The 12,329-nt window shown below is 40.0% G+C and overlaps 1 protein-coding gene across 1 annotated transcript in view; it reads left to right on the forward strand.

The window, feature by feature from the left end:
• The window catches only part of LOC139286188 (NT-3 growth factor receptor-like), a 219,478-nt gene that overhangs the window by 182,149 nt on the left and 25,000 nt on the right, over positions 1-12,329 (forward strand). Inside the window, exon 13 of the mRNA XM_070906923.1 lies at positions 5,252-5,440. Coding sequence (XP_070763024.1) covers positions 5,252-5,440 — 189 coding nt within the window. The remainder of the gene's footprint in view (positions 1-5,251; positions 5,441-12,329) is intronic.

Here is a 12,329-nt window from a genome sequence, read left to right on the forward strand (position 1 = left end):
TCCCCCGCCACCTCCTCGCAGCCCAAATGCCTCCTTGTTTTCTGTCAGCTGTGAAGGTTGACTGTGTCAGTGGTATTAACAGCAGGCTGATGTGTTCGGTTCCACTAGAGAATACTGTCGACTCCACATCAGTAGTTCTCAGCTGGTGTGTCGACACACAACATCAGACTCTGTGGTCCCCTGGGAGGAGGCCTGTACATATACAGCACAGTCTATAGAGTCCAACAATGATAAAACTGTAATGATTCTCATGGGGAGAATTCAATTACTGCAGCAGAACACCATGACAGATTACAGCCAGGGAGAAAACTGGATAGGGGATAGAAAGATATATATATATATATCAACAAGAAGAGGATAATGAGGATTACATAAAACAGTGCTGAACGTTCCAACACATGCCGAGCAGGACAGGTGAACAGAAAACACAAAGAAAGGTCACTGTAGTGATTATTTTTGCATTAAAGTCAGAGATGCACTGCATGTGTGAGTAGTGTAACGTGTAAAATCAATCAAAAGTAAAACCGCTGTGGTCAAGGAATACAAGGGAGATTAAAATTCAGTAGCGGGAATGAATATATGATATATGATGTATCTGTTGGTCTTTCGATTACAGCTTTATGAGGGTGTAGAGCCTGACCACTGTGGCACACGCTGATACCAATATATGAGAATTCCAAAAGTCTCATTACAACATTCATTTTTAACATAACATAACATAAACAAACATTTGTAAAGGAATCCCTTAAAGTTGGTTATTAAAGAATTGAAGTGACTGAGATATGTACTGAGTGGGACATTTTTACAAACTTGTCAAACACATTCAAAGTGAAAACACATCGCACTGCTTTTCAGTAGCACGCTTTATTCCCATCGCCTTCATCAGGGTTGTCTGTCTGGTTTCTTTGTGCATCATCCATTCATTTATGTGCTTTTAGTATAGAAAACATTACCATTATCTTTGATAATGATTTACAAAGTAATATATTTAGTCTTGGAATCAACTAAAAAGTAACTTTAATATGTTAAAGTTGATATGAGGAAAAATGACATGAGAATCAATCAAATAAATATAAAATGCTGTTTATATAAATCTAATAATCTATACTGATCATTAAATTTGTGGTATGTGGTATTTTATTGTATTTCCATACAATGCCGAAAGCTGTTTTTAATTCTTAATTACACTGTAAAGCCCTAGGGACAAAGGTTGAAAATTAGCAATAGTTAAAAACTCTCTGTATTGGAACTATGTTAAATTTTATCATGCCTATCAAATAAATTCAAATAAAATAATGAATTGTTGATAGTAGACAGCCACCAATAACTAACCAACATTCAGTTCTGCAATTTCTTGTTACTTATCAACCGACGTATAAGTAAGCTGATACTGGGGTCCATGATGAGCTAAACTGATAATATCCACCTGGTCGAGGCTTTGGCTTTATAAGGGTCTAACAATATGTTACCTTTGTTGCCTAACTGTGACATTAACTATGTATATTGTATTAAATAGAAAGGAGGTGAGGGAGGGTCGGTTCTTTATGAAACAGAAAACAAGGCAAGAAGTTTGAACCTTTAAGTAAAAGTTTGACATTTTGGGATATACAGACTGGAAACAATTTGCCCGGCTCTGTCCTAAAGGTAACATACATCTCTACAGCTCACTAATTAATATGTTCCGTCCATTATTTGTTTAATTCACACAAAAACCAAGGCATAAAAAAATCCATTTGCAATTCTACGGTTGGGTCTCCACCCCCCTCCTTTCTATTGAATTCATATGTTCCCACAGTACTTGACGTGGGGCTTACGGGGCAAAGACATGCCCCTCATGTGGATTTGATTTCCCTGTAGGTGTGAAAGCGAGTGTGTTTGTGTGCTCTGTGATGGACTGGCAGCCTGTCCATGCTGTTTACCTGCCTCTGTGGGCCTCCTGAGAGTTCAGCTCCCAATAGACTGCACCATGTGGACTACAAATCAGACTCCCTGCTATGCTTTATAGGACTCTACTCCATAGTTGCTGCTCCTGACCTGCTGGAGGTGTTGTTCGAAACTTTTTAGTAGGATTGGGATCACTTTGATCCAAAAATTATTTATTATTCTGATCCCAGTTGAAGGGTGGATTCAAGGATCAAAATATCCTTGACGAAATTAATCAAAAATACACTTGAATCATGTAGTTTAAATACATTTATTTATATTTTGCACTTGATTTGTTTAACTATTACTGTAAAGTAAAAATGTATTACATTTAATTGTCATTTTACCATTGTAAATTATTTATTTTATTATCGTCAGAGATGAAACAGTCAAAAGTAGTTTTGAATAATTGGATCCCTCATTCTACATCTGGTCAATGGACATTTGTGTTAAAAATGTGTATTTGTGGTGAATTCATATGTTTGTTCTAATTTACTTTTTGTGGGTCAGCTGAAATGTCTGACAATTTAAAAAGGTTTTAAAAATGGAAAAGCGTGTTGGTATTGTAGCCAGTCTCTTCAATTAAAAACACTTGAAGTGGCCCCTTGTTGTTACCATTCAAAGCACTGGTAATCCGGATTTGGTGATCCTAAAAAGTTCGATTTTTGATCAGGGTGATCCCAATCCAATTTTCTTTGAAAAACCGGTACAAAAGTAAGGCGTATTACCTGATCGTGGTTAGAAGGAAAAAAAAGGGGATTTCTAAATCATCATCATTCTGATGATTACATTTTTTGAACATTCAGAAAAGACTCGCTGCTGCTTGCAAAGCTTTTTGCTGTACGTTCATAATTAAAAGGTGTCACACATGAATTCATCAACAGTTTTATCGACTCTTCTCTGCATTGGACATTGTTCCAATTTTCATTCATCAAGTTACATTTTACCTAATATAGCCTCAATATTTTGCATTGTATTTTTCGTCTTTACTGTTTAGAAAGATCCAAGAGGGTCTAAGTGTGGATCTTACATCTGGGAACCCCAGACCTTGAAGAGTAGTGTAAAAGCAAATAGGCCGTCTACTACAGTTCATTTAATTTTGCTCGGAATGAGAGGCTAACATAGCTGTAACATCCATGTAAAAAAAGGATCAGCTGTAAGTGTAAATAAAAATCCAGAAAAGCCACACAAAGAATAAAATGTCTGAGTATTTCTGGGCAGATAGAACTTTGTCTCCAGTCTTTCAATGTGCCAGTTAATGTGCTGTTACAGATTAGCTTGTTGTATTTGGTGGTTTTGTGTTTGTTAATGTGCTATGTTTTGTCAAAGGCATGTGGTATTTTACACACATTGATTTAGTGTGTGTGTGTGTATATTTGGTGGCAAGTGTTTGAAACCACCAAGCCCAGCAGAGATCTGTTCCCTCCTCTCTCCCGGTCCTCTCAACTATGACTCTGCTTCTGAAGCTCATCTTTGCTTTTAAACCTCCTCTACCTTTAAAGCACCTCCTCTATCTCTGAACCTCCATCTCTGCATCTCAAACCACTGATGCTCCACTAAAGCTCTGAATCGACCTCAAAAGTTTATCCAAGCTCTTTCACAACACCTAACTCCCCACCTCTAAACTTCCTCCACTCCTTTTAAAAGCAATTTCTGATTTTCATAGTTTTAGCCATCCCCTCCTATGAAAACGATAACACCTGACTCACATAACTTTGTTGCTGAGATCTGGGGATGCAGCACACTAACTGAATGATGGCCGAAAATAAAACCCAGATTGTACAAAAACTTCTAGGCCTCCTGTATATCTAGTCCTTGGGCCTCGTTTATAAAAATGTTCTTAGATTTATACTTGAATTTAAGATAATTTCCGATGGTATGCTTATGTTCATGAAAGAACATAAAAAAATCTTGCTTACGTGGGTTCTAAGAAGCCCATTTGCAACTTACACACCTGTGATCTATAAGTCTCAAATTAAATTGACGGCATCGGCCTTTCGGCGATTTCCCCTTTATGTCCCGAAATGGACAGAACTTGGACAGATGCGGGTATTGCATGATTACAACATGTCTGCCTTTCCAGATGAGGGGCTAACTCCGCGCACAAATCTAACAGAACATTTCTTGGGAGACGATAGCGACTTATAAGCCATGGATCATCATGTGTAATGAAGTCAGTCCGGTCTCTGAAAACTCTGTCCTTTCTAAAAGCACGGTTTTCAATGTCTTCCAATAACACACTTCTTTCTAATTCAACTCAGTATTTATAGTAGTATATGCATCTGCATATGCAATTAATTCATCACACCTTTAATTGATCATTCTCATCACATTGTTCATAAATTTATGCAAACTTCACCACAGGGTTGGGCGCACGTGTCCCAAACTGCAATACCTCTACAGAATCACTTACATCAAGTCTAGAGTTTGCTTAGAGATAAGATCATTTCCACATCAAAGTAAGGTTTTATGAATAACTACTTATATGTGGTTTTCCGATTAAGTCATACTTAAGATCAAAATTGATCGTAAGTCTGTTTCTGCCTGTACCCCATACTTTCGTTTTAAGCTTGTTTTCAGCTTCTTCAAAATTTATGTAACCCCTGCTCTGGCCCACCAACAAATCTCCATCAAATCAACACTCCTGAACTAAGTACAGACACTCCTTTCTCTGGGATGCTGGGAGTTTGGAGATGTGTCTACAGTGCTGAGGAAGTGAGTAACAAGAGAGCTGTTCACACTTGTAATGTAATCTAGGGCCAGTTGTAGGTCTTTAGGTCTTCACATCATCTTCTGCATGTGTTGATTAATCTACTTACTACCATGGAGTGTCTTATTCTACACTCTTAATATGTTTAAAGAGTGAAACAGATCATTTTGAACCCTATAGATGAATTAGTCTGACATAATGGGATTTCCCATCTTGTGTTGGATTCAGATTAAAATCTTCTTTTTAATAACACAATACAACAACAATGATTAGCTGACTGGCTGATTGATGGGATGGATGACTAACTACCCAGCAGCCCTGCTAACTCACTGACTGAATAATTGACTGCATTAGCGAAAGCATGATTTACTGACTGGGTGACTGGCTGTGGATATGATTGGCTGACCAGCTGATTAACTAGCTGCTTGGATGCTGGTTTGCTGACTGATAATATTGCAACTGATTGACTGTCAGGTCTAAACTAAGATCAACCTCTTCTTCTTATCAGTTTCCCTCTGCCCCCCCCCCCCCCCCCCCATTCCTCCTCCTCACTTCCATCCGAAAACACATTTGTAAGAATTATGAATAAATATTCTCTCTCTCTTTATGTCTTTCTAGGACCAGTCGCAGTGATAAGTGGTGAGGAAGACTCTGCCAGCCCCCTTCATCATGTGAACCATGGCATTATCAGCCCCTGTACGCTGGATGCCGGGCCGGACGCTGTGGTGATCGGAATGACCAGGATCCCCGTCATAGAGAACCCACAGTACTTCAGACATGGACACAACTGTAACAAACCTACCACCTGTAAGTACCCACACACTGTGCAGTAGTTCTAATATACATTATATTTGTGGATCATTTTCAGTTTTTATGGATTTTGTATTAAAAAAATTCCCAGAATTTTTGAAAGGAGTAGATTTTTACAACAGATTTCTACTCATATTTTATGTCACTATCGGTCAAAAGGTTGTTTCCTGCTGCAAGGCATCACTGAGGACATCCTCCATAGGATAAGGGGACATAGGTCAGCATCTGTGTCATCCAAAAAAAAAAAAAAGGGTTTTGAGTTGGATTTGTCCACTCAGTAGTGTCCCTTTCCTTCCACTTCAGTACAGTCGCTGTGATTGGCTAGTTACATGCTAGCTAACTGATTGGTTGTTTGATTCAGTTAAATATTGTTAGTGACATGCAATAGTCAAAATGAGTTATTTCAAACAATATGACAATGAAATAATGTTGAGCCTAACCTAATTATGTTACCTGAAACCTTTAGTCAAGGTTTTGATATGAAGATCCTACAGTCCTCTAAGTCTATTTGCTGTAGAGTAGGGTAATCCTCTTTTTATTCAGAACTCCGGCACATGATCTGCATTTCATAGCTCATACTCTGTCACGAAGACCAAGATACAAAGTGGCTATATGGTACAGTGGTTTGGTTTTAGCTGCTCGGCATACCATCTAAGACAGTGACATATTGCACTGAATTCAGTTTAGAATCGAGTGGTCACAGTGAGTGGATTCGTTCAGAGTAACAGCTTAAAAGGCCTAGCATCATGCACCACAATTTGAGCCCAAAGTAAATCCATTTGAAGATATGTGGGAGGAGTTATTTGGGGTTAAGTAAAACTAAACTGTTTATCTTCTGCATTCATACTGCATTACATTGTAGGTGACTTACAGTTGGAGCACTGATTGGCTGGAGCACGACTCTGCTATGACTCTGATATGGATTTCTGGATATGTTTAGACCGGTTAAATTCCCCTTCCCACCTGTGTACACACACTTTTTTCCTAAAGAAAGCCATAGTCCTGTCCCCTTCCCATGTTAGCATCTGTCTGACAAGGTATTTTCTCATATAAGCTTTCTTTCATCTGCAAAACGGGTCCACAGTAAAGTGAGATCACATTGTCATTGTAACAAAGATAACAATGATTCATTTGTTACCATCCAGCAAGTTCATTTCACATGAGTTGAATACGTAATGTATGCATAGCACTCGCGGAGCAGCTGCTGCAACACCATGCTTGCACTATAACCAATGAGTGGCTACACCAGGCGTGAGAGCAGCGTGTAAGTGGTGCCTATGCACCGCGGAGATCCGCTCTACAAACGTAAAAATAGACTAATCTTGTATTTCGATTTTTTAGTTTGTATCATACAGGGCTTCCACTTTGGGGTCTCGTGGGCATTTATTTTGCCGGTACCAGCTGGCTGCTGGTTGCTTAGTAACTGTATCCCTTGCATAACATACTGTTGTCTGTAGATGTTAACTTACCCATATTACACAAACTCTGAAAAAGGCAAAGTGCCTTACGTCTTGTTTTGCCTGTGTGCAGGTGCAGCCAGTATCCGCTCTGCACACCTTACGTGTTCATTGTAGCCAAAGCGTTAGCCATAGTAGTTCTGTAAAACCCTCATGGGAGCTATAAGAGCTGAGGTTAGCGACCTGCTCTTACAGCTCCTTCTGTTTCATTCGTTTCTCTCTCTCTCTGTTATTCCAGTAGTCTCTTCACCCTCTTTGTGTCTCTATTGAACACAGATAGCATTCTGCTACAGCAGCAGAGCAAATCGCTTCTTGCCTTTACAGCCACATAAATCTCAACAAATCCCCTGGGAGACAATACACACACACACACACACACACACACACACACACACTACTGATGCCGTTGCCAATGGCGATGCTGATCCATCACAAGAGTCACCTTGTGTGATTATCACCAGCTATATATTTGTGTGTGTCAACTGCATTTCTACCTCTCATGTGATAATAAACCCATCATCATCATCTTCATCATATGAGTGTACGTATAACTCACTAGTACACACACACACACACACACAAAGAATAGAATTCTAATTCACCATTTTATTTTATTTTTACAGAGATTTGATTCTGCTGGTTAGTTTAGTATTTCTCACATGGACATTTGGAAATAACATTTTATGCTTTTATTCTATTACATTATTGTCAAAACATTTTTTCCATAATTTAATGTTATCTCCAATGTGGATCTTAGTCAAGTCTCACAACCAAAATGCACTAATGCATCTGAGGATCAACTCATGTACCTGAAACATTGACAACATTTGTCTGCCAACAGTTAATCACTTTGTCACACAGGCAGCATTACAATGAGCATCACTATTGTCTTTGTATAAGCATCTTTTATTTGTTTATTTATTTAGCATAAACTAAGATCCCATTGCAGCAAAAATGAATCAGAAATGCTGCAATATGCTTCAATTATTATTTTTTGCCATTTTTGCAGAGAGTAATGCAATCCAAGTGCACGGAATGAAACTAAAGTAATTCTAGTAATGAATACAAAGCTATACATATGTGCACAAATGTGCATATTGGCACAGTTTCAGTGTACTAATTAGCAAGATATGTTAGCAGAAGTTAAAGCTGCAGTAGACAATATTAATGAATTATAAAAATACAATGATCCAAATTCGTTATTTTAACCTAAATTATAATTCAATAATATTCCCTACTTGCAGCTTTAATGTACTGAAATATCTTGTGCGGAAATGACAAGTCTCACAACAATTCCTAGTTATGATGGTCCTATAAATTCCAATGAACATGAACCAACATGTTTTGTATACTGTCCAATAGCACTGCACCAGAATAAATGCTTCTCTTTCAACAATTTTGAAAGTGAAACAATGGTGCTACTGCAGAGTGTGATCCTGCAGTGGTATAATTCTGTTCTTAAAAAAAAAAGTCCTGCAACATCTTTGTTACAACTTTGAGCCGTTCTGATTCTGATCCATTAATTTATATAGCTGTGCTATTAAGCATTCCTATCTGAGGTTTTTTGTACAATGTTTCTTCTATTACCATTTCATTAAAATAATCTCAATTTGCCATTGTGTGCTTATAATACATTAAAATCACCACTTCAAGTTAAGTGTCATTGAAATGATTGAAAAGTCCTTTCTCTGCCGTTTGCTCGGCTGTCGTCTCCTTCCTCAGGGTCTCTATAGCAGCTATATGTATGCTGCAGGATGATGGGAGTCCCAGAGCTCATTACAGCTTTGCTAATTGCAACCCAGTGGCGGAACGGTCAACTCATTCAGCTAACCTTTCGCGTGGGTGTGGGTGTCTTTGCTGCTGTCCATGTATATACCTGCTTGTATGCAGTTTTGTGTGTATTTTGCTGTGTGTGCGTGTGTGTGTGTGTGTGTGTGTCCAGCCCCCCACTGTGCTAAAGCCATCCAGCCATGCACACAGCACTGCCAGCTAGAATACAGTACAAGTAGTACAAGCTAAAGCTGGGAAGACTTTGACACAGTGTTCAAAGTTAGAGGTCACAGCACAAAATCTTTAAGCACGAGCTGCCAGCAGTTTCAGGCTCGGTTTCATGCACGCTGTGATAGGCCTGAGCACATTCCCACATCCAGTGAGTGAGACTCCCCCCAACAGTTCTCCTGAATTTTCTTTTTCTCTTCACAATCTTTTTTTTATCTTAGTGCCGCCTTGATAGTTGTACTTAAGAAATATCAGAATCTAACCAGGAGATTGCCATTAAATGTACTGAGTATGTTCGTGCTCTCCAAAAAGGATGAATCCTCAATTCTGGACACTGCATGAGCTTTCCTCTAGTGCCATCCCAAGACAAAATGCTCATTTTGTACATACAATATCATAATCTAACCTATCGCAATCTAACAAGAACCAAATCAGCTCTTCTCTGGTGAAAGAGCTCTGTAAACCAAAACAAAAAACACTGTTTACAAACAAAACAAGGCAAAACAATGTGCTCCAACAGACCGAGGCAGCCATCCGCAGCGCCATCTTGTTGAGGCGATAGATGATGAGGTAATGAGGTAATGTAAGAACTTGAACAGCAGAGCTTCTGTTTGAGTGTTTTGATATCAGTTGATTGGTTTATGCGCTCTCCCTCCTGCCTGTCGGCGCATGGAGAGCTGCCTTTTCTCCCTCCTTTGCTCCTCGCTGGACTGTTGTCGTACAGTGTGTAACCTTCTCACTCCTCTTCCTCACAGCAGTAGGCTGTATTTTTGGTTCCCAGCCTTCATCCCCTCACGGAGAATGTCAGGTATTCTACTGTGCGGTGCCACTGGGGCGCATATGGGGTTAAATGCGCTATTACACATGGCGCAGTGGCTGGACATGGAACCCTTATTATTGCAATAACATTACGAGCATTCACCTGGCTGCCGCATGACAGTAATGACAGATGCTGGCAGATCCAGCAGAGCCGGTCTGGGCGTCATGAGAAACAGACGTCACTTCACATGACGCTTCAGAGGAAACGATGTCTCATTGCTCTTAAAAAAAACATTCCTCACTTCCCCTCTCTTCGCTTGGTTTCCTTGCGTCTCTCCGTGCATCCCCGGTGGGAGGGACTAAGACGCAAGGAAAAGACGCAAGTGAGGGAAACCTGGATGCAATTTAAGAGACCTGGGATGCACCCAGCATGTTCACTTTCTCCCTGGGGGTTAAGGAACAGGAAGGCCCTGATCAGACAGTGCCTCACGTTTTTGCAAGAGTGCTCAGAAAAGTGCCCGATGTCATTTGTGTTTTTTTTCCATTGTCGAATCAGATGAATTGAGAAGCTAAGGACAGGTGATTTGGTGGTTGCCTAGCAACAATAACAACAAAAAAAACACAGCAAGCTGCTCTTTTTTTTCAAGTGTAGGCCTTAACAATAAAAGGCAGTGCTGTTATATCAGGGCCTTAACCACTAACATAGACTCGCTAGACCAATAGAAGACCAATAGTCATCACCCGTCAGTGACCAAGCATTAAAGTTTAAGTAGCACTGAGGATAAATATTAAAACATTATGCATTCACCTTTTCATCGGCAATTATTCACATAAAGTTCTGAGGGCTGTGAAGCCTGAATGCCAGGTGTGACAGCACCCCCCAGGGCAATTATTCCGTTGCATAAGCTGCATTGGTAAGTACAGTTATTAACCCTCTCTCCTGTCCTTTCCCATGTCCTCCTTTTCCATTCTGCAGGATCATTTTAAATGTTTACATGCTCAGACGTCTTACTCCAAATGCAACAAGGGCTAACTGGTTCATTTCTTTTTGAATTTGTTTTACAAAAAGCGACAAATGCCCCAAATGATCATGAAACATGCTGAATACAGGTTGTTTGCTCATCTTGAGACCCAGACCACCATACATTTTAGTGATTTAATCATATGGGAGCGTAGCAGAAATATGTGTCAACCAAAGCAAAGTCTAACCTCATTATGGAATATAAAGTGCTTGGGATTAGTTTGGGCCTCTCTGGACAACTGGAGGCTTGTTTTCTGCTTTCGCTCAGCAGTAGGTCTGACAACTTTCCAATGGTATTAGGCATATTTTTTTGTTATGAATCATCAGTAGAAGTAGGGAATATGGTCTGACCAAAATGGGGGCGGGCGAGGGCTTTGTAGCTGCCACAAATGTTCATATAAACATGATCTAGGGAATTGCTTCCCCTGGTGGGGGTGTGGACATGCTGATAAGATTTAGGTAAATCAGTTCTGAGATCGGCTTTGATTACGTTTAAGCACGAAGCATCATTGATGTAAACTCAGAGCCCGCATCCCCTCTTCTTATTGGAGTCTTGTATTCTGTCAGCGCGGAACGTGGTCTGCCCATCGAGTGCAATAGCTTGATCCGGGATATTGTGATAAAGCCAGGTCTCTGTAAAGATGTGGGCACAATAGTCTCTCATTTCCCGTAATCTATTTCACTGCTACCAGAAATTAGCCAGGAGTAGGCAGGAAAGTGGAATAGCCTTAGGTCCAAGCTGGGTTAGCTTAGCTCTTATCCCGGCTCTCTTCCCTCTCTTCCTGGAGCACCATTTGCGGTGACGTTTGGTCCGGCTGATCAGGCTGGATGATCGGAAGATGTCTTGCTCTTTCTTCATTCTCGTAAACGTCTCTGTTGATAAGTCATGTTGCAGCAGAATTTTTGATCAGAGGAAATCAAATCCACAGTCGATTATTTGCTGAATCTAAACAGAAAACCATAAGATAGACCAATGAGAGACTGGTTGGCATGGAAACATAACACATGCACACACACTTAAGATAATTCTCTCATAAACAAGATGGTGTGCGTTTAAGCATATTCTAACAGTGTAGCATTAGCACACACACACACACACACACACACACACACACACACACACACACATTAGGCACACCAGTACACAATGTGTGGTGATTTTTGTGTGTGTTACACAGGTGCTGACAGGTGACCTCTTCCTCTGTGTTAATGACAACATTAACCTTGGCTATTTGTAACTGCACTAATTAGCCTGCATGGTACACACACACACACACACACACACAGAGTGGCTCAGGTATACTCAGAGGACTCCCCTCCAATCTCACACACACACTCTCTCTCACACACACACACACACACACACACACACACTGCCATGAACATACAGAACAGTATTCATGCAACCGTGATTATTCAGATCACAGATACGCTCACACACAATCACTCAGTGATAATCGTACACACACACACACAGATAGATAGACACAAATTAAATATATGACTTCTTCTAGCTTCTGGAAATATGTATGATTTAAGCCCAGATTCTTCTAAATGGCAAAACTAACACGATTAATGGTCCCACATTGTAGAAAGTGAGTTTTCCATGTCTTGTTTGATTATAAAGCAGCTCTAGGTGCTGTATAAATAC

Source organism: Enoplosus armatus, chromosome 6 (assembly GCF_043641665.1).
Source record: "Enoplosus armatus isolate fEnoArm2 chromosome 6, fEnoArm2.hap1, whole genome shotgun sequence".
In the NCBI taxonomy this organism is placed as follows: Eukaryota; Metazoa; Chordata; class Actinopteri; order Centrarchiformes; family Enoplosidae; genus Enoplosus; species Enoplosus armatus.